General features: G+C 38.2%; 3 protein-coding genes across 3 annotated transcripts in view; all 3 read right to left on the bottom strand.

Annotated features, from left to right (window-relative positions):
* Window positions 1-1448: 1448 nt before the first annotated feature.
* The window catches only part of LOC149047525 (uncharacterized), a 41915-nt gene continuing 22966 nt past the window's right edge, over window positions 1449-20397 (bottom strand). The window contains exons 4-5 of the mRNA XM_089204623.1: window positions 1819-1874; window positions 1449-1535 (exon numbers count right to left, since the gene is read on the bottom strand). Coding sequence (XP_089060749.1) covers window positions 1449-1535; window positions 1819-1874 — 143 coding nt within the window. The remainder of the gene's footprint in view (window positions 1536-1818; window positions 1875-20397) is intronic.
* On the bottom strand, window positions 5002-14627 carry LOC149047531 (putative leucine-rich repeat-containing protein DDB_G0281931). Its single transcript, XM_089204614.1, has 7 exons — window positions 14268-14627; window positions 11509-11580; window positions 11102-11158; window positions 10381-10592; window positions 8794-8913; window positions 5994-7508; window positions 5002-5165 (listed from the first exon to the last, which is right to left on the bottom strand). The coding sequence occupies exons 1-7, from the start codon at window positions 14453-14455 to the stop codon at window positions 5002-5004; spliced, it is 2328 nt and encodes a 775-aa protein (XP_089060740.1). The 5' UTR covers window positions 14456-14627.
* LOC149047530 (uncharacterized) lies at window positions 14595-19453 on the bottom strand (the record flags this gene model as incomplete). The annotated part of the gene is made up of 7 exons (XM_089202440.1): window positions 14595-14670; window positions 16171-16242; window positions 16861-16932; window positions 17368-17439; window positions 17648-17719; window positions 18482-18547; window positions 19350-19453. Coding segments are annotated over 7 exons (534 nt in total), but the record flags the coding sequence as incomplete, so codon positions are not given.

Raw genomic sequence — 20397 nt, 5'->3', positions numbered from 1 at the left:
TTTTTTAACCTGGCCAGCGATTCTCGATATTTACAGTCACGGCCTCTTGATAATTACAAATGCGATAACAACCGCGAGAAACTTCACCCAGCATTCCGGGGTTGTAATATTGTATGTAAACGCGGGCTTTTGATCGACCTCGGCTAGGCGGGTTATCTCACCTACCTGGGGTAACCCACATCCATGTAAACAGGCCTTAACTTTAGATCTCTAAGAAATACCTCAATACAATCTTATTAGTTGTATTTATGTGTGTACATCCTGTTTCGTACTTGTCAAGATTTTTGATAAGTAAATTACGGCGGCTGAAAATATACTTCCTCAAAGAAGAGCACGTGAACTGAAAAACATGACATCTATGACAAAAAAAGGTCAACATGGTCAAAAATCTCCCACTTCTGGTGGACCCTGTAGAAAATTGGAAAAAATATTTTATGTCATCTGAGGAAAGAGATTATAAACTCTTGGTCATGGCTACCACAAATATTTTCACAAACGGCTGAAAATAGGCTGTGAGAGATTTTTATTCCTACAGGTTGGTAAAAAAAAAGGATACTGGGGACAAAGTTGGTTTAAGTCCGCTGTGACTACAAAAACGCGTTGTTAAAATGAACCAGCCTTGAATCTAAAACAAGAACCAAAAATGGGTTGCAATAAGGAAAGAGGAACAGTTCGCGCGGATGAAAGAAAAAAAAATCGCAAGGTTGTATAAATTTGAATTAAAAGATATTCCAAGAGTGCGAAACAAGCGGGCTTAAGCTTTTTGGACTCTGAAAAAGCATATTATACACGGTGCTCCCTCCAAAGTCCGAGAGACCAAGAAGGGTATATTGTTGGATTTGAGACGTTCTCAGCGTAACTCCTTAACTGGCGATCACTTGGCAATATAATGCTCTTTGACGAAATAAGACTACAAAAAGGGACAAAAAAGTTACAACCACGAGCTGCCACTCTTTTTCAACTTTAACAAACTGTATTCCTTACTTATTGCATTTCACCTCCTTTCCCCAAAAGAGGGCCGTGCCTCTAATCGCTTATACTTATCTTGTGCGTACACAAGATCAAATAGGGGAAGGGGGAAGAAGGTGGGGGTTTGCCTATAGAAATGTATGAGAAGACAGATGCCGTAAGAGTAAAAGGTGGATTTATTTTCATTGTGACAGTTTAAATTAAGTATCTATACAACTTCAATCAGCGGCCTATCGTATATCATATACCAGACTTACACTTGTTATCCTGTGTTCTATTTACATATGTCCCTGCCGTTCTCCTCGAGCGATTCAGAAGCTAAATGATTAACTAATTTCGTTTTTTATCATATTTATGATGAAATTATTTTTATGAGAGATGTAAGGATAGCTTCTGCAAGAAAATACTTTTTCGCCTCCACTTTGCTCTCGCGTTTCTCCTCATCTTTCACTTGGTCGTTGTTCCTTGTTCGACTCAGTCTAGTGTCCCTTAGCCACGGCATCAAGACAAAGAAACATAATACCATCCTGGTTAAAAAGTTTCAGTCTTCCATTAACGGTCAGCATCTGGTAATTCAAGAGGAAAAAAAAAGAGTGTGCCTTTCAATCGGGCGCATATATTTATTTAAACTGCTCGTTTCTTAACACTATGACTTACGCAAATCAAGCAGAACTTAATCTAGTGCTCATTAGTGCCAAGAAAAAGTTAATAACAACTGAATGGCCAGAAAACAATTACTGTGATAAAACAGAAAAAATTAATGGGAATTGAAGCTAAGGATGATAATTAGGGTAAAAAGCGAGGAACTCAAGGAGGCTTGAAACTCGTTCATGTCAATAAATCGATTACCTTTAAAAATGATGGAATTGCTGTCAATTTATCTGAGTAAGTGAACAGGTGAGTTTCTAGAAGAAAGTAAACAAGTACATCAGGAAAGGGTAAAGAAAAACAGCATTAACAACAATAGCAGCATGAGGTCGAAATAAATCATCAGCTCAAAATTAATGCTTTTTTCTTCTTGTACAACTGACATTTTAAGACATGACTTTTCTCAGAGAATGTTTATTTATAAAAAGATCTCAAAAAATCAATTTTTGATACAATCAAGAATACTTTGAATTTTTTTCAGACGTTCTTTTGGAGATAAACAGTAAGTGGTTTGACTGACACGAAATCCATCCTGGGGTCTTATGATACAACATAACGAATTGGTTTGTATATATATCTAAATTTTCAAATTTCACGATTCGTGAGAAGCCATGCCTGTCACAGCAGCATGCCACCATCAGGAAACAGCGATGGCCTAAATATTTTCAAGGTGTGGATAGATCTAAAGGGAAAGCCTTTATTTTGATGCTAGAGTCCTAATTTGAATGGAGGAAACGAAAAACCTTGTATATTCAAGTATTTGCAAAAAAAGGGAGTGTTTCATGAAGCAGGTCTCACTTGAAAATCATCCATCAATCTTCAAATGGCCTGAAATCAACCTTTCACCGTTAGTAGTTAAGATATCCCCCCTCCAATTGAGATCCTCTGTTTTCACACATCGTCGTTCTTTTGGCAAGACAAGAGATTGAGTGCAGAGCTGCTTATCGACCATAGGAAGCATTACGCATGTCTACTCTAAAATGACTGGCGATTATAGATGAGTATTTTGTGCAAATCCAACTTCAAATTGTAAAAATCTGGAAATTTTTACTCCATTCAGTTTGAGTGAAAGAAAGTTTTATTTTGTCTGATTTTTTCATCAAGTAAGAAAATCTAGAACCCTTAAATTTTTGTTATACAGCATTGAAGTTTTGTCTTGTTTCTAACCAGTAGAAACGGGTCTTTTTTTTTTTTTTACAGTGAATGACAATAATGAGAATGCATATTTACAACAAGTTACGAGATTTCAATTCATGTATGTGTTTCATGTATCTCAGCATTCATATGTCGAAGGCTTTAGTTTTCTCCACATTATAGGATACAAAGCTCGTTTTTGGAGTTACACATACACTATACTTGTTCTTTGGTTTGCAATTAATGTGTAAATTACATTCACCATACTTGTGTACACTTTTTTTTGAAGTATGTCACTTTGCTTTGCTAGTAATAGTAGGGTGTATGTGTCCTTGCCAGAATCACAGTTCCTTGAGTGGGAAATACTGTAATGCAGTGCACTCTTTATGTGCACTAATTACATCCTTGTAATAATCAAAACTCATTCAATAGTGGTAAACGACAGCATATGCTCAAATTTTATTTTGTTTTATTGGAGTTTCTCTTGTTAACAAAGTGAGTTTTCCCTTTCATGCGTTTAAAGGATGGTGTGACTTTTCATTAACAGGTCATAAGATATGTTTTACTGAAAAAGAAAAAAAAAAGATTTTTAAGTGAACTTTCTTGATTCTGGCAAGTTTTTACATGTGCTAGTTAAAAGTTTCCACAGACAAAAGATTGTGTTATACATGGAATAAGGTTATATATATGTGAAATGACTTGTACAGCTCTAGACAATTTTTAATGGAACATATTAGAGCAGAATCCCTCTACGAGGGATGTACATGACAGCCAGACCAATGCTGGAAAAAACTGGACATTCCAAGATGGAAGAAATGTAAATAGAAAGAGATGGAGCAGAAGTTGCATATTCTCCACACTTCTCTCTGCACATCACAATGGTATTAACAAGAAGAATTTGGTAAAGAATCAAGAGCGTCAGTCTGTAGTTGGTGATCATTTCTTTTTTGTTCATTATTTAGTGGAGATACTGTAATGAGGAATTAAATACTTGTCTCTGTTAGGGGTTGAAAGGTGTAAATGAGTTTGGTTGGGCCAGATCTAGATAATAAAGTATTTAGCACAAGGTCATGCGATGTGGAGCTCACTTTTCTGCCCATGTGTCATGACCTTGAGCCAAACAACTTCCCATCTGGCTCTCCCACTCAGTTGATAACTACATAGCACTATCAGACTTTCTGCCTCAGGGTATAATTCAAGGAAGTTTTGTTGAATTGGTGATATTCATGCACGGCAAGCAAAATAAGAAAGAAACTGTCTTATTAGTAAAGATAAAGTAGCAATAAAAGTAAGATAACTTTCAAAGATGTTATTCGGGAATTCCAGACAAACCCCAATAAACTTGTAAAATGCCAGCTTGACAATTTTCAACTTGAGCTGTTAGTGACCTGTTCTAAGTATCCCTAATTTTGTCCAACTGTTCCTTGTTATCAGGTATTTCTGTTTCTTGAGATAATTATTTTGCCCTAGTAAGCTCTTAGAGTGGACGGTGGTAGTTTATCTAGTACAGCCCATTTCCAAGCCCTCAGTAGTCGAGATCTGGTCCCGAAATAAAGCCCCGAGAACGAGGCTAGGTGCAAATTATGTTTCGAAGGTACGAAGAAAATAAAGCTAAGGTTTCGAGGGTTACCTCCAAGATTAATTGTTTATCTAGAAAACTGATCGAATGTTCTTTCGTTCTATTTTATTTAAAGAACTGATAAGGATTGGAACGTTTGACGGCTAACCTACTAGTTACTAAAAAAAAAAATCTGTGATTTCATCTGCACTTTTAAGTTTTACACTTTAATACATTGTTTTTACATGCTAGCTGAACCATCCATACCTATCGCCCATGCAGGTTTTAAAATCATAAAATCGATCCTTCTAGACAAAATACAAATAGCTCCATCAATTTCGTTACGAAGAATTATCTTCTGATCTATATGCTTACTAGTTCAAATCTAGTCTCGGTTCCAGCCTCCTCTCATTCGGCTGTGATAAACAACCGTCTGGTAACTTAACGACGCATCTTGCTATGGCGGAGGGAGGAGGAATTTTGTTTGGGGGATCACTTGTTTTTCAGGGGAAACGTAGTGGCATCAGTCATCACCATTAGGGTAAAAGAGGGATCATTAGCACTTGACAGAGCCTCATGGGGTAATCAGGTAAATTTTATAATGAAAAAACCAAATCATCCGTTTATCACCCCCTCTTCCCCTAGACGACAAATAATGACTGGTCCCTTATCGTGAAGGGCTCAAGAAAATACTAGTTGCTATCTTCATTGAAGCCGAGCAGTTCATCAGATGTTACCGTTCTTGTGACCGCTTTATTTTTAAGATGAGCGACTTTTTGGCGCAGGAAACTGCAACATCGCATTGGACAGAAGAAAACATACTTCTTGAACAACATCATATGGACAATCCCTTTTCCTGATAAAAGAAAAGAAAAAAAATGAAATTAACACTATGGTAGGGACGCCAAGTATTTTATTATTGGTAGGTTCTTACAAGGCTTCAACAGAAAACCTAGGCTTTGTATTACACAAGAGTTGTAATAATTTGCAGAAGAAAAATTGACTTGCCTTCGGAGACGTTTGGAGATAAAAGAGCAAAAATAAAATCGTGACATTGTAAACATAATTCAAAGTTTCTTTTTTCCTTGCAGATTCTTCAACTAAATGTCCTAAATTGTTATTATAAACTGTCGTGCAAGAAATCAAGGAAATTCCTCATTAAACCCGAGTGTTCTACACTCCTCTGATACAAAGTTAGCTCGAATTACCGCGGGAATCTTCATCCCCCATTTATTCGATGGGCCAATCATAACTAGCGAACGCCGAGAGACTGGGCGCGAGAAGAAGGAAAACACTTTTCTCAGCTGCCGCTGTTTATTATCAGAAGCAGTTTCTTTTATTAAGATACAAGAGAAAATATTTTGAATCATGATCAGGAATAACGCCTTACAGAATCGAAAGAAGCTTTCCTTTTTTTGTCTAAGTCCCTAATGTCTTAAGGTTTTATTTTAATGTTGGCCGTTATGTAATTTTTCCGATTCCATTTTGAGAGCTGACTACTACAAACGCTATTTTACGCCGACATTTGGTTGGAATAAAGTAGTGCAAAAAGTTAGTAGATTCCAAGTCCAATCTTCTTCAGTGATCTTTGCAAACCTCATTTGCTAATTAAGACGTGCAAATGTGTCTTAAAGGCTACCATGCACATTCCTTATGTCATTGTTTACCCAACTTAGGCACTTACCGATGGCAAGCATCAGTACAGAGGCGTTGAGAACAACGAAGAGGACATTTACAAACACAGATTCGTTCTTGCCCTCCTCTTGATTCTCATCCCATTTCGTATAAACTGCACCAAGGCAAACGTCAAAGAAAATGACCCACAAGACAAATGTTTGTAAGCGGTCTTCAAACTTTTCCTTGATTGGTCGGAATAAGGTGTAGAGTACTCCAAAGACGCTGACTGTCAGAACAGTAAGGCTGATTTGAGGGAGGCTTTTGGATCCAAATAGGAAAATCAATGAGATCAATATCAGCTTGCGGTACATCTCTGTGACCTCCCAAAACCAAAATTTCTTCTTATAGTTCTCAAAGAACACTCGAAGTCCGAAAGCAATTGCTTTGTCTTCCTGGGACTCACGATATTTGTAAGTGAGAAACAAAGCTAGAACTGGAAATCCCACGGGATATATTGCCAAAAGAGAAGCCATGAGCCAATACAAGCTGTGGCGAGGAGTGAAACACTTAATGGAGTAGTCAGCTCTCAGTAGGAAGATACAGTCGTTCTTGTCGTCTGCGAAACACGTTTCTACACACGCACCGGGAAGAGGTAGAATTTGAATAATCGATTTGCTCGTCGTAGGGTAGGTCGTCAACAACAGCAAGAAAATATTCCGATAGCAAGATTTCTTCAAACTTTCAACTTGTGTTCTTTTCTGGCTTTCGCTAAGGTCCTTCTTGTTCATGATGTAGCGTTTTTTAAGAGATAGATACAAGAAAAGTGAGCCAACAAGTAGGACATTCAAGGCAACGATCAATGTGAACTTTCCAAGCTGATCTAAACGCAAAGAAGAATCAATGCAACTTAGTGGAGCAAACTGAAAAATGTTCCCTTCAAATACTTTTAGAAATTTCTCCACTGAAATCAAAGTGATCGGCCACTTGACTTTCGCCAATGCTGAGAAAATACCAGCAATAACTTGATAAAAACCAATCACAATCTTAAAGCACGACATGACGACATCTGCAACTGTTCGGTTATTCTCTGCACGTTTGGAGTCACCCCAAAGAACTATTAGAAACACAGCAACAAAAAGAACAATCACCAAGATAGACGAGATTATTGTTACAGTTAGGTGAGGACATTTCAAACATGAGTGGAAGCGGAAATAAAAGCCGTTAGAACAGGTTGCACACAAATTCCCTTGATATCCTTGATGGCATTCTGAGTCGATTCCACCCTTGCAGGACTTGGCATGGGGACATTTGAGTGGCTTCGGAAGTGAAGTATTGAACATTGAAAAGGACTTGTTGTAGTCTGATCCATTAGAATGGATATTGTTAACAAAACCTTTGAAACGCTCTTTTTCAGACTGATTGGACCATTTCCAGAAGTAGTTAGGAGCAAGTATTGCTGTATCGTTCTCACAAACAAAGCCGTATGGTGGACATGTTGAGCACGGGCCAAAACGATCCAACCGATAAAAGCTTTGAAGACATCTGCATGCACGATATCCAGCAGTCTCGTTCGAAAGCGTACCTGAAAATAGAGTGATTTTAAAAATCAATAGGAATACCAATCAGTAGTTGTAGGTGACATAGCATAGAGTGGGAAAGGGTTTTCCACGCACTCACTTCCTCTCTTATTTCATTTGGCTGAGATGTAAGACCTCTCTAGCGACCTGAATTAACATTTGATATAGGTAATCACATGATTTCGAGTGCAATTTGGAATAAATAAGTACGAGTAAATTTTTTTAAAGACTAACAAAATTTCACGAGCCCGTAGGGCGAGTGCAATTTGTGGTCTTTGAAAAAATTAACAAGTGCTTGTTTATTCCAAATTGCACCAGAAAAATCATGTGATTACGTTAATAATATACATGCAAAAATACGAGATGGCTTATCGCAAATAAGCACAAGCAAAGCGCACGCATCGTGCAAAAATAATTTATTCAAACCGTGCGTTCGGTCAAAACAACCGCGTACGATCAAAACAATAATATGCAATGATATCTTCACATCTTTACGGCGCAAAAAAAATTCAAAGTCCGGCTAAACAGTTCAAGGAATTGTTCAGTCTGTGTCCGAATCACTTTCGATGCAATGGAATCGTCGTTTCCGAGGTTTAACCATGTTTGTTTTTAATTTCGGCGTTGGATCGCTCGAGCAAAGTGTTAAGCTGGGTCGGCTCGCAATTTTCGATTTCCTTGGCAATTCTCTTCTCTAAACACCACTTTTTCCAAACCGACAACCAAAAATCAGTGCTTTTTACAGTGTTTTCGTCGTTTGAGCTGTTTTTCAGCTGCGGTGGCGAAAGAAAACCTACTTAAAACTCCGGCCATTGTTTCGCCAACAAATTTTCACATTTTGTTGCGACATCCAAGGCTCGCATTTGATTGGCTATTTGTGAGTTCTTTGATTATTGACCAATCTGTCTGATTTGTTACTTTCTTTGCGCTGAATTAACCCTCTTCTGCACTGAATTAACTCTCTTCTGCAATGAATTACCTGAAAACTGCGTTTCTCTTAACCAATCAGAACTGAGTAATTTTTCCATGTATATTATTATTCATTTGATACATGCATATCAAAGTCCACAACAATCAAACATACACCAAAAAAAGATCAACAATCACTTTTGCCTCGTCCACCTGTTCTCAGGCCGAGTAAAATTTTGGATCATCCATTTTAGATTATCATTATGAAGAAATAGACTTGTTTTGGCTAAATAAGATGCCTGAAACTTCTGACTGTGTAGGAAGTGTCCTCAGGCGTTGTCAAGTTGAAAAAAAGTTACAGTACACAGCAAACATTATATTTACCGTAAGGACATGCCACGCAATCGGTCGCTTTGGTCCCAGGACTATGCAGTGTAGAAACGAATGTACCATTACTGCATCTTTTACAATCAACTTGTCCCATTTCATCCTGATAAAAACCACCTGTAAAGATATTATAGAACAAGGAAGCAGCTTCACAAGTGGGTTACTATGGACCCATAAACAGGAGTTGTCAATGTAGGAACTTTGAGAAATGTTCTTGATTTGTTTTGTTTTCAATTCATTTCGAATGGAATGTTTCCTGTAAAAGATCATCTTACAATGCCAGTAAAAAATCAACCAATCAATTTAATATTCTGTAATGTCCCTTTAAATTCTGCTGTCGACGACTTACCCCCACTTCGTTCTCTTGAAAACCATGTGATATCCCAGCCCCCCTCCCTCTTTATACATGTACTTCATGGCATTTCTGTTATTTTTGCTATACAAAGTGCAAAGTGCTATGGAAATTCTGTTAGGAACAGACATAGTTTTAGACATTTTTTACCAACAGGGTTTCCTGGATGTAATATAAGCACTTAAATATTAAGACTAATTGTGCTGTATTTTCACGTTCCTTTAGATACTACCAAGTATCACTTTTCACTTAATAACAGTAAATAGGCTGTATTAGGCAAATTTAACCCTTTAGCTCCCATGAGTGACCAAGACAGAATTTCTCCTTGCAATATCAATACAGTATCAAGAAGACAAGTGAGGAGAATAAAGCAGAAAACTCAACTAGGGGACTACAAGTTGATTTAATACCAAATTCTCCGAACTGACATCATGAGTATTTAATGACAGACAGTAGGAGGAATTACTAATGAGATCTTGGGAGTGAAAGGGTTAAATGCAAAGAATACTGCAAGAAAAAGGTGACAGTTATCTCATTTAGTGAATATTTACTATCGTGTAGCACGAAAATGTCGTGGGAGTTTATTTTGCAGAATGACTATTTTTTTTGAATTGGAATTTCAAGGACGATCCAGTTTGAGCAGTTCTTAGTTAACAAAGGTAACATCAATAAAGAAAGAAAAGTGATAACGGTATTTGAAATTTCTAGTTTGTCAAGTTATGCAAAGTGGAGCTATACAAGATATGATTTATAGATGGATATTTTGTGCGATATCCCACTCCCCCTCCCTCTTTAAAAAAATCCTCTGACCTTCCCCCCTCCACTCCTACGCGAAGGCGATAAATAGTGACTTACCCCTGAATTCAATTGAGCCAGTCTGTTCTTTGGGCCAAAGTGAGCAAGGCTTGCAAACAATTTTGAAGAATTTCACCGCTTGTTTCTTTAATCGCATTTGTTAGTTTTGTGTCAATGACAACGTCAATAATAGTTGCATCGTAGTTCGGCCAATTATAGTTTCCTCCACTTTGTAGGCACAGAATGGCTCACTAAGAGGCCAACTGATGTAACAACCGGGTCTCACCCAATTGAAGAACCTTTTTCTTTCTCTGTTAGCCGTAATTTACAATGCTTCGAGCTTACCCTTAGATATAGATGCTTGTTTCTAAAAAAATTATTCTTAAAGTCTCTGCATAAACGAAACTTAACCATAAAATGATAGTACTCATTAATACCTGCAGGACACTCGACACAGCCTGTTTCACTGGTATAGTTACCAACGGAACAGAGACTGCAATCAGCGTAACTGGACTCTCTGTGCGGAAAAGTAGGTACATGGTGTGAGTCACAATCACGGCATTCAAAGCCTGAGCGTTTCCAGCCAGCTCGGAAGGAGCTTTGTTCTCCAGATAAAGTAACATGCAGCGAAGTCGAAGGAGCACATTCTCTGAAGGTTAGAAAATTACAACATATCAAAGGCTCGGTGATACAAAATAGTATGGCTTGCCTATTTTGTACCAAGGGGGAAACTGAGGCAAAAATTAATTAAGGAAACGGGGAAAAACGACAACATTGGGAGATGAACGAGCTCGAAAAGTATGATAGATAACCAACTCAGAGTATTTTCGAACTGGTTCCAAATATCTTACATCCCAGGAGCGCGAGTAACCCCCAAATATAACTCTGCGGACTATTGCAAATGATGGAGGGAAAAAACGCATACCAACCATCTTCTGGTCCACGGTCAACTGCTATAGCTTTTTTAATGAGCCAATCGAAATTGAAGAATTGAAATATGCTTTGGCTAGGCGAGGCAGAGGTTTATACCAAGGCTACCTGTGAATGACTTTTTTTTTTCGGAAAATACCTGCACGAAGTTGGATATTTATTAGTTTAGATGTCCATCATTGAAAGGCCTATAGCGTGTAGAATAAATTGAATTTAAGGCCTACTTACATTGTCGCCATATCTCTTCCTCGAGGCAGCTGGAGAAGATTTTTACACGTCAATAATCTGTCAATGATTAGATTAAGAATAAAATAAATCTAAGTTGTAAAGATTGAAAAAATAACGCAACCATTATGGAAATTGTAATAAGATCAATTAGCTAAGCAGCCTACGTGGCTGAATCCTACTTGGAATCCTACTTGGGTTTTAAAAACATTAAAAAACAACAACAACAATAACAAAATACATAAAAATGGTCAATGGTACAGTCGATAAGGGTAATAGTGATGAAGTCAACGGCAAGGATAATAATGACAATAATGTAATGGCGATACATGAAAGTAACAAGGAGGACTGGCAATACTGTTGTGATTATCTAAGCTATTTGATGTGTATAACTTCCCGTCTTTACTTACACCTTAGTATTGTTTGTCATTTTGTCGAAAATTCCATCTGGCAACAGTGGTAAAGGATTGTCAAAAATGGTTCTGAAAGTGAAATACTAATTCATTACACAGTTGATGCATTTCTGGGGTCCCAGACAGTGTTATGTGCGCTGTTTGTTTCTTTTTCTTATAAGTCTTTTGGACTTTTTGAGTATCATCTCAACGGAAAAAAAATAAGACACCTTCAAGAGAAGGCAAAGGGTTTGTAAGTGATGTGTGATTAATAAAGGCCAAAATTAACGCGATGCGTAAATTTTTTACAGAAGCGAGCGTGATTCGTGAACTAATGTCAGCCTGGGATATGATTTGCCTCTTGAAATATATAGGACCCGTGAATTTATTTAGTCCTTGCCCGTAGCCTTGAAGACAAGAAGAGAGATTGTAAGTTTTCTCATTCAAATACGTGACGTATGAATTTCTGCGTGAAACGGGATCAGGTATTCCCCATCCCCCTCCCTAACTCTTTGCTACCCTCCTTCGAGTAACCTAAAAGTGACTATCTTTAATTAAGAGAACGGTAAAAGGGGGAACTGTAAAAGGGGAAACGGTAAAAGGGGAAACGGTAAAAGGGGAAACGGTAAAAGGGGAAACGGTAAAAGGGGAAACGGTAAAAGGGGAAACGGTAAAAGGGGAAACGGTAAAAGGGGAAACGGTAAAAGGGGAAACGGTAAAAGGGGAAACGGTAAAAGGGGAAACGGTAAAAGGGGAACGGTAAAAGGGGAACGGTAAAAGGGGAAACGGTAAAAGGGGAAACGGTAAAAGGGGAAACGGTAAAAGGGGAAACGGTAAAAGGAGGAACGGTAAAAGGAGGAACGGTAAAAGGAGGAACGGTAAAAGGGGAAACGGTAAAAGGAGAAACGGTAAAAGGAGAAACGGTAAAAGGGGAAACGGTAAAAGGGGAAACGGTAAAAGGGGAAACGGTAAAAGGAGAAACGGTAAAAGGGGAAACGGTAAAAGGGGAAACGGTAAAAGGAGGAACGGTAAAAGGGGAAACGGTAAAAGGAGGAACGGTAAAAGGAGGAACGGTAAAAGGGGAAACGGTAAAAGGGGAAACGGTAAAAGGGGAAACGGTAAAAGGGGAAACGGTAAAAGGGGAAACGGTAAAAGGGGAAACGGTAAAAGGGGAAACGGTAAAAGGGGAAACGGTAAAAGGGGAAACGGTAAAAGGAGGAACGGTAAAAGGAGGAACGGTAAAAGGAGGAACGGTAAAAGGGGAAACGGTAAAAGGAGAAACGGTAAAAGGAGAAACGGTAAAAGGGGAAACGGTAAAAGGGGAAACGGTAAAAGGAGAAACGGTAAAAGGGGAAACGGTAAAAGGGGAAACGGTAAAAGGAGGAACGGTAAAAGGAGGAACGGTAAAAGGGGAAACGGTAAAAGGGGAAACGGTAAAAGGGGAAACGGTAAAAGGGGAAACGGTAAAAGGGGAAACGGTAAAAGGGGAAACGGTAAAAGGGGAAACGGTAAAAGGAGGAACGGTAAAAGGGGAAACGGTAAAAGGGGAAACGGTAAAAGGAGAAACGGTAAAAGGGGAAACGGTAAAAGGGGAAACGGTAAAAGGAGGAACGGTAAAAGGGGAAACGGTAAAAGGGGAAACGGTAAAAGGAGGAACGGTAAAAGGGGAAACGGTAAAAGGGGAAACGGTAAAAGGAGGAACGGTAAAAGGGGAAACGGTAAAAGGAGGAACGGTAAAAGGGAGGAACGGTAAAAGGGGAAACGGTAAAAGGAGGAACGGTAAAAGGAGGAACGGTAAAAGGAGGAACGGTAAAAGGAGGAACGGTAAAAGGAGGAACGGTAAAAGGAGGAACGGTAAAAGGAGGAACGGTAAAAGGAGGAACTGTAAAAGGAGGAACGGTAAAAGGTAGAACGGTAAAAGGAGGAACGGTAAAAGGTAGAACGGTAAAAGGTGGGACGGTAAAAGGAGGAACGGTAAAAGGAGGAACGGTAAAAGGAGGAACGATAAAAGGAGGAACGGTAAAAGGTCGAACGGTAAAAGGTCGAGCGGTAAAAGAGGGAACGGTAAAAGGGGGGAACGGTGAAAGAGGGGACAGTAAAAGGGAGGAACGGTAAAAGGAGGAACGGAAAAAAGGAAGAACAGTAAAAAGAAGAAAGGTAAAAAAAAGGAACGGATTTTACGAAAAGATTCTTTGTTCTAATTAAAGATTCCTCCTTTTAAAGGTTCCTGCTTTTAAAGATTCCCTCTTTTAAAGATTCCTTTACTATAAAGATTCCCGCTTTAAAGATTCCAGCTTTTAGAGGTTTCCTCCTTTTAAAGATTCCCCATTCCCCATTCCCCGTTCCCTCCCATTCCCCGTTCCCACCATTTCCCCTTCTTCTTTTAAAGATAGCCATTTACGTTTAGCTTGAGTCATGCGAGTAAATTAATTAGTTAGGAAGATTTAGCACCGCGTTTACGTGAAGCGGCAAACTTCAGCTTGTCCTTTCACGTTCCACATAAACCTTACTGCTTTAGCTTCGTGTAAGCTCGCTTCACTTCGGTTGTGAAATGATTTTAACCGTGAAATTTCATCGACCCTTGTATCACCTACAAGAAATAGTTTTGAAAAACTTTTTTCCAGGAATTAACCTCTTCTCGGCGAAAGAAAAAGGAAAGAAAATCTTATATACAAGGCAAACGGCGAAAGTGGACACTCGCCGTGGCCACTCTTGCCGTGCGGTGATAAATCTCTCCTATGTATCGCATCTCAACTTTTAAGCCGCAGTTTGCTTACAGCTGCCTCAGAACAAGTCTGTCGAAGCTTTTGCTTTCAATGGTTTTAATTGCATTACTGTGAAGAAACCTGAAGAAGAAGAAAAAACCATTTCGGTGAAGCAAAATCTCCAATCGGGAACAATCATGAAAATATCGTATTAATGAATGATGTAATTTGCAAGCAAATAAAAATGATAAAACTTGCATGAGTTATTAGCATCAAGTAAAAGCAATTTTCAAAGCCATTTCCACCATAAAAACATTAGCTTAGTTACCAAACTCTCCTAGTTATGCTCTTGATACTTAGAAATTTGCAACATTCCGTAACATGGAGTGAAACTTATACTTACAGTGACTTGAGAAGGGGAGTCCCATCAAAAACGTCTTTGGCAATAAATGCCAGATTATTTTTGATAAGCATTCTAAAAATTATAATTCAAAGGAAACATGAAACCCATAAGAAAATAATGTCGCACGTAAAGTGTCATTCACAACAAATATAGAAATACGCGTAGTTGAATTATAGAATGAGACTGGTCAATTCGTGTATTTGAAATTATTCATAGTCTCCGGACATGGTTACGATAAAATAACTCTATGAAATTAACATTTAATACATTAAAATATGGGTCACGTCTTCTACCTTTAATTTGTAAACAAGGAAAAGCGACGTGATATTTCGCCTAAATGTATTTGTTTTTCGTGTTTGCGTAGCTTCTTCTGTTTAATGAATTCCCCAAGTGTTCAGAGGAGAATATCCACACGTGTTTTGACTTCTATACTGTTTATAGAGGTTGTTATCTAAACTTCGAGTGAATATAGAACGTCATACCGTGTTATTATATTCTCATCAACACGGCAGTCAAACTTCTGTGCATCTGCGAACGTTTTCAAGGCTAGATGGCGTGCTTTTAGGCTTTCAACACAAGTTGTTTAAAGAACAACCACACAAGCGAGTAAGTCGCCGTGTTGGACACCGTACAACTTTTGTGGTAAAGCTCAACATAAAATGGCACTTCAGCAGCAAACCCGTAATCAAATAAGCTTTGAGTGCGAAAAGTTTTTAGTGTTCTCTTTCCCCAGTTTACTTTCTTTTACAGATTAACAAGGTGTTTCAAAAGTTCGTTCCGGTTTGTTTTCTTCTAACGTTTCATCATTTATTTAAATTAATACTAGAGAATATCAAAATTTCGGGAAAGGAACAACATACACAAATGGCGCGAAAAATGATGGGAAAACGCACTCATGCAGATTTTGCGCAAAACAAAGGCAATTAGCAGACAATTAAAATTGCTATTGGTAACAATTGTAACAAATTTTCTGCTTCAATTTATTGATAAAATTCTAACAATCAATTGATTTGTTGAGAAAATTAACAAGTTCAAAAATCGGAAGGAACTTTCGAAACACCTTATACATGAATGTATCACTGTTTTGTTGCGATTTTTTTTTTTGCGTAATTGGCGTGACAGCGGTTGTTTCTAAAGTTTTCCTTTGAGCTTTTGAGTGGGAACTTGCGCGCGGCTGACCAAAATGTTTTACAGCTACATAGTTCTAATCTAGACAATTCTATGTTTATCATTTTTCGAAACGCCTAATAAACTATTAATATATAATGTAAAACTTATTGGACCGGTTATTTGAACAAAGTTTAGCCGTTGTTTAACAAAACTGCGTCATAAAATATCCTGAATTAAGCTGAATCTTTCATCTGAACATTCAGTCTGTGAACAGTGTCACGAGGGCCGAAAGCTGGCAGTTGAAAGACATTCATGGAATAAAAACAATCCAATCATAGAGGAAACGTAAGCCCCTCTCCTTGCATGTAAGAAAGGGGTTTGGGTTAGACCCGGTGTAAATCAGCTAAGTAACTCCTTCGTTCGCTACACTACTGTGAACCAAAACCTCTGTAGCAAACTTACAGTGTGTTCAAATTGGAAAGTCCACTAAAGGTGCGTTTATTAATGGAAGTGATGTTGTTGAAGCTAAGCATCCTTAAAGAAAAAGTAAAAGAAAATTTTAAAAAGTGAAGTACACAAAGAGAGAAAACGTATATACATCGGAATAGATCCTATTCGATAAATTACATAGAGATATAAGCCCATAACGCACGCCTCGTGATATTAAGGCCCGCTCAAAAATTAAACGCACGCAACACTTCAATGCAACATCTTGCATCATTATTGGATTGGATATTGCCACAATGTCGTGCGCCACAATGTTGCAAGATGTTCCGCTGAAATGTTGCGGACGTTAGCCAGGCCTTTATACGCTATATTTATCATTTGAAGAACTGTTTTTTTATTCCCTGTGGGACATGCATAACTTGTTTCATTACACTAGTATGGCTTATTAACTTCATGCAGTTTGTAGGCAACAAAACTGAGAAAAAGGAATTGATAGTATATGAATCCTTTATGGGGCAAATGACCAGGTACACGGAAAAAATGCAGAGAATTATTAATTGGTTTATATTGGGTGGCTAACATTCCCATCGCTCTTTTTAAGGGATATGGAAATTTTGAGTCGATAGATTACTGAATGTATGCGTCGATTGGGAGAAGTAAATTGAATGCTTTTTCAAAATTGCCATACTTTTCCCTTTTACTTACAGAATATATAATTTGTCGAGCTTATCAAATACGTTATCTGGTAATGACTGCAGATTGTTGAACGACAAATCACTATAAAAAGATAAGATGAATAAAGTTATTAACAAGAAAATAAAAACCCAATTGCTCTTTCTAAAAAAAAGTTTAGAAATTATCATATGCAACAAACATATCTACAATTTGTAAGTGGACTCCGATTTCAGTATTCCATACATCGTATTACCAGTGGCGGATTTAGGGGAGGGGCCCAGGGAGCCCGCCCCTTTTATTTTGAGTAAAAAAGCAAGAATCGTAGAAGGAAGAAAAGCCAGCGGGGCAAGTGACAAAAACCGGGCCCCCCCTTACCTCACCATAAACCCAGTGAAAATAATAGACCCCGATCGCGAGTAAAAATAGAAAGTTGTATCGCGTCCGTTTTCACTTAGTATTACGTCATTTCACGGGCAAAATATCAAAAGACAGTCGCAAGATAACAACTCTTTCTTGGTTTTGTTTTTAGTTACTTACAGGTTTGCTGCTACAGTAGTATTCTGAAAGATGTTTGGTGGTAGGTACTCGATCTTATTGTTACGTAGATATCTACGAGAAAAAAGAAACACTCACAAAATTTCATTCCTTGCGCAAAATCTTGAAATACTTCCAGTTAGTACCTGTCATACTAGTTCTAGGGCTAAAGCGCTCTTCACCTTAGCCAAACCTTTGCCTGATGCATGTAGACATAGAAAAATGCTGTGTCCCTCAAATTTCCAAATGGAATCATTCGATGCTAAGAGAATCAAATACTCACAGTTCAAAAACTATTTGAATTCCTGATGTTACGATTTTCGTTACATCTGTGATCTGGTTATTTTCTAAGTTTCTGAAAAAAGAAAGGTCATAATGCAGAAAAATCCAAGTTGTGAGCGCTGATTTAAAATTCACTTTGATATTTTGACGATAGATAGACTCTTGTTTAGTGATAATATTTTCCTAACATTCTTGATGACGGTAAATTTTCCAATTTTTACCGTATTGGTCCAAGAGGCATTTGGCCTTTCGAATTTGTACTAATCTAACTAGTAACGAGGTGTTGCAGATGAGTATAATCATGACAGCAACCCAAATCCTTTGGCTGACGAACTTAGTCTATTTCGAGTTCAAATCCAGTACAGGCCTGAAATTTTTCAGGCCTTATTTTCACGATTATTTAAGTAGTGTTCATAACTGCGAAAATCGCTTCCATATTCGTTTCTTCAACCGCCTTTCACATATATGATTTTCATATATTTACCGTCATCTATTCACTACTTCATGGGTGTATTTGGAACCAACATATTTTTATTTTGAACCACCGTAATGACCAGCTCAACAATTTCGTCGCCGATTGTCGGTGGTAATTTCGAGACACGATGATGAAGGGACCAAGATAAGAAACTGATTGCATGACTTTGTTGGCAATGGGACAAATTATTTCTCGGCAACTTTTGCTTGCTAGTAAGGTCGGGAACAAACCAAACTCTACGATAAACTAAGTGCTTTCCTTCAAATGCACTAACCATTTTGTCCAGTCGGATCTTGGTAATATCCAGATCCCTTGTCCTACCACCTAGGTACACAATGATAACAAATCATAGCAACTTACACTCTTCCGGAAAATGCGAGACGCTTCAAATCTGGAACGGATGTCAGGTTGTTATTCCTCAACGAACTAAAAGATTTAGAAAATTGGGAAAAAAAGACACAATCATTTGTAATGATTTGATTATTAAGCTGAGGTTCTCTTTCAAAGAAAATATATTTGGTTTTGACTTCTCCAGTGGAAGAAATCCACTCAGTTGGCTAGTCTCCAAGGAAGCAATTGTTTGGTCACGTCACGAAACTCACAAATGGTGTTGTGTGACGAGAACAAACACTGAACCCTCTGATTGTCTAATTAAAAGAATTAACAGAAAACAAAAGGGACAGGCGCGAACACTACCAAATAATACGCCCCTTCCCTTTCCTAACCCTGAAGTGTTGACTTCGTGGTAATGCAATGAATTAGCGTATTTCGCGACTAAAGATTGGGCCAATTACGAAATGTGACCAATCACAGTCCACGCTCATTGATCCGTGACCAAAGCAAACCTGAGCGCTATAGCACTGGACGAGGGTGGGATGTTTTCCCCCTGTTCTATATTAACTTTCAATTTCAAAACGTTCAAAACGTGTCTTTTACTCGTATCATAACAGACCAATCCGTAAATAACTCACGTGACTTACATCAGATAGATAAAACAAAAGAAAGATAAACTTGGAACCCTAGAGGTAGAGAGGCCCAAGAAAATGGCCGTCAAGTTTTTGGAGATGGCTCTTAAATGGAGCGGTCGATTCGATGTAATTTTGCTATTTGGAGCTCTCTGTTGAGCAAATAACAGCATAAGATTATAACTCTTCTCAAATGAGCTTTTTTTTCCACAGATCATGCTTGAATAACGATACTCCCTTTTTCCGTTCTGTGAGTTACTTACCATCTTTCGAGAGAGATAAATTGCTTGAAAGTTCCATCACCTATCGTCTTCAGTCTGTTATGATCAAGGAGCCTATAACCGATTAGAAAATATTTACAAGTTATTTACCCCAACGAGCCAAGCTTTATATGCTCGAAATCGAGCAAAGGAAACTGTGGCTGGAATATGGAATCGAAGCTTTCAGAGAAACTTCTCTATAACCCTGGAACGTGACAAACATACCACAACAGAAAAAGAAATCCTTGAATATAATGTTACTACTGTTAGTGTTATTCGATAAAGTTTGCAATCCTTCCTAGACTACTCTGGACCTTAGAAACACAACCTTTCATACTAAGTCACCTTCAAAACGCTCGAGAGTCAATAAAAGATACAAAATTGCTCCACGCCCGAAGTTCGACCCTGTTTTCGAACAGAAACAATAAATTTCTTGGCTCTCCACGATGAAGTTTGAGGACTCTTATGCCTTTCATCCCTCAAACTTGTTCTCAGGTTTGAAGCATATGAATACAATTAGCTTGAAAGGTCTTGTCTTGAAGTGCTATTTCAAATTTCAAAGGAAGGAAATGGAATTTTTCCACAGCAAATAGGTGCCGCCAGGCATATCAAACTTATTTCCCATAAGCGTGAACATTTGCTCTAATTGGCGTCCAGGCTGGCGCGAACAACCTTTCCCTACTGCGCTTGCGCATCAGAGTATCAATCACATTGGTGACAATTTACATTTGTAAATGTTACGAGTGTCGATGTAGAGCAGGGTTGTTCCTATACAAAACTCAGGATCGTCGGTAACAGCAACAAACTGTTTTATTTCCGCGTAGTTGACTTCTTGTTTTTATAGCACTAAGCTTCTTCGCAAATCTCTCTCTCTGTTCGATGGAACTGTCACTCTTATATACGTAAAGTATAAGGATCTAGAAACTTCTCTAAAGAACTAAATTTAGTAGATTAACAGGGTTTCTAAATTTGAATAATTACGTAAGAAATAGAACGTTCCAGAATGTTCTTTTTACCAGAAGGTCACGTCTAGATGACTTCGGGTTCTAGA

The sequence above is a fragment of the Pocillopora damicornis genome, chromosome 4 (assembly GCF_964200805.1).
Source record: "Pocillopora damicornis chromosome 4, jaPocDami1.2, whole genome shotgun sequence".
NCBI lineage: Eukaryota > Metazoa > Cnidaria > Anthozoa > Scleractinia > Pocilloporidae > Pocillopora > Pocillopora damicornis.
This window is presented reverse-complemented; position numbering and strand designations above follow the sequence as displayed.

Bases quoted from the DNA above. Each gene is read 5' to 3' on its own strand.
- LOC149047531 (XM_089204614.1), bottom strand. From the start codon at position 14,455: ATGCAAGTTTTATCATTTTTATTTGCTTGCAAATTACATCATTCATTA. The intron at 10,593-11,101 runs GTAAGTAGGCCT...TCTAACCTTCAG, and splicing joins GGAAGAGATATGGCGACAAT to AGAATGTGCTCCTTCGACTT. The intron at 7,509-8,793 runs GTAAATATAATG...CTCTATTTTCAG, and splicing joins TTGCGTGGCATGTCCTTACG to GTACGCTTTCGAACGAGACT.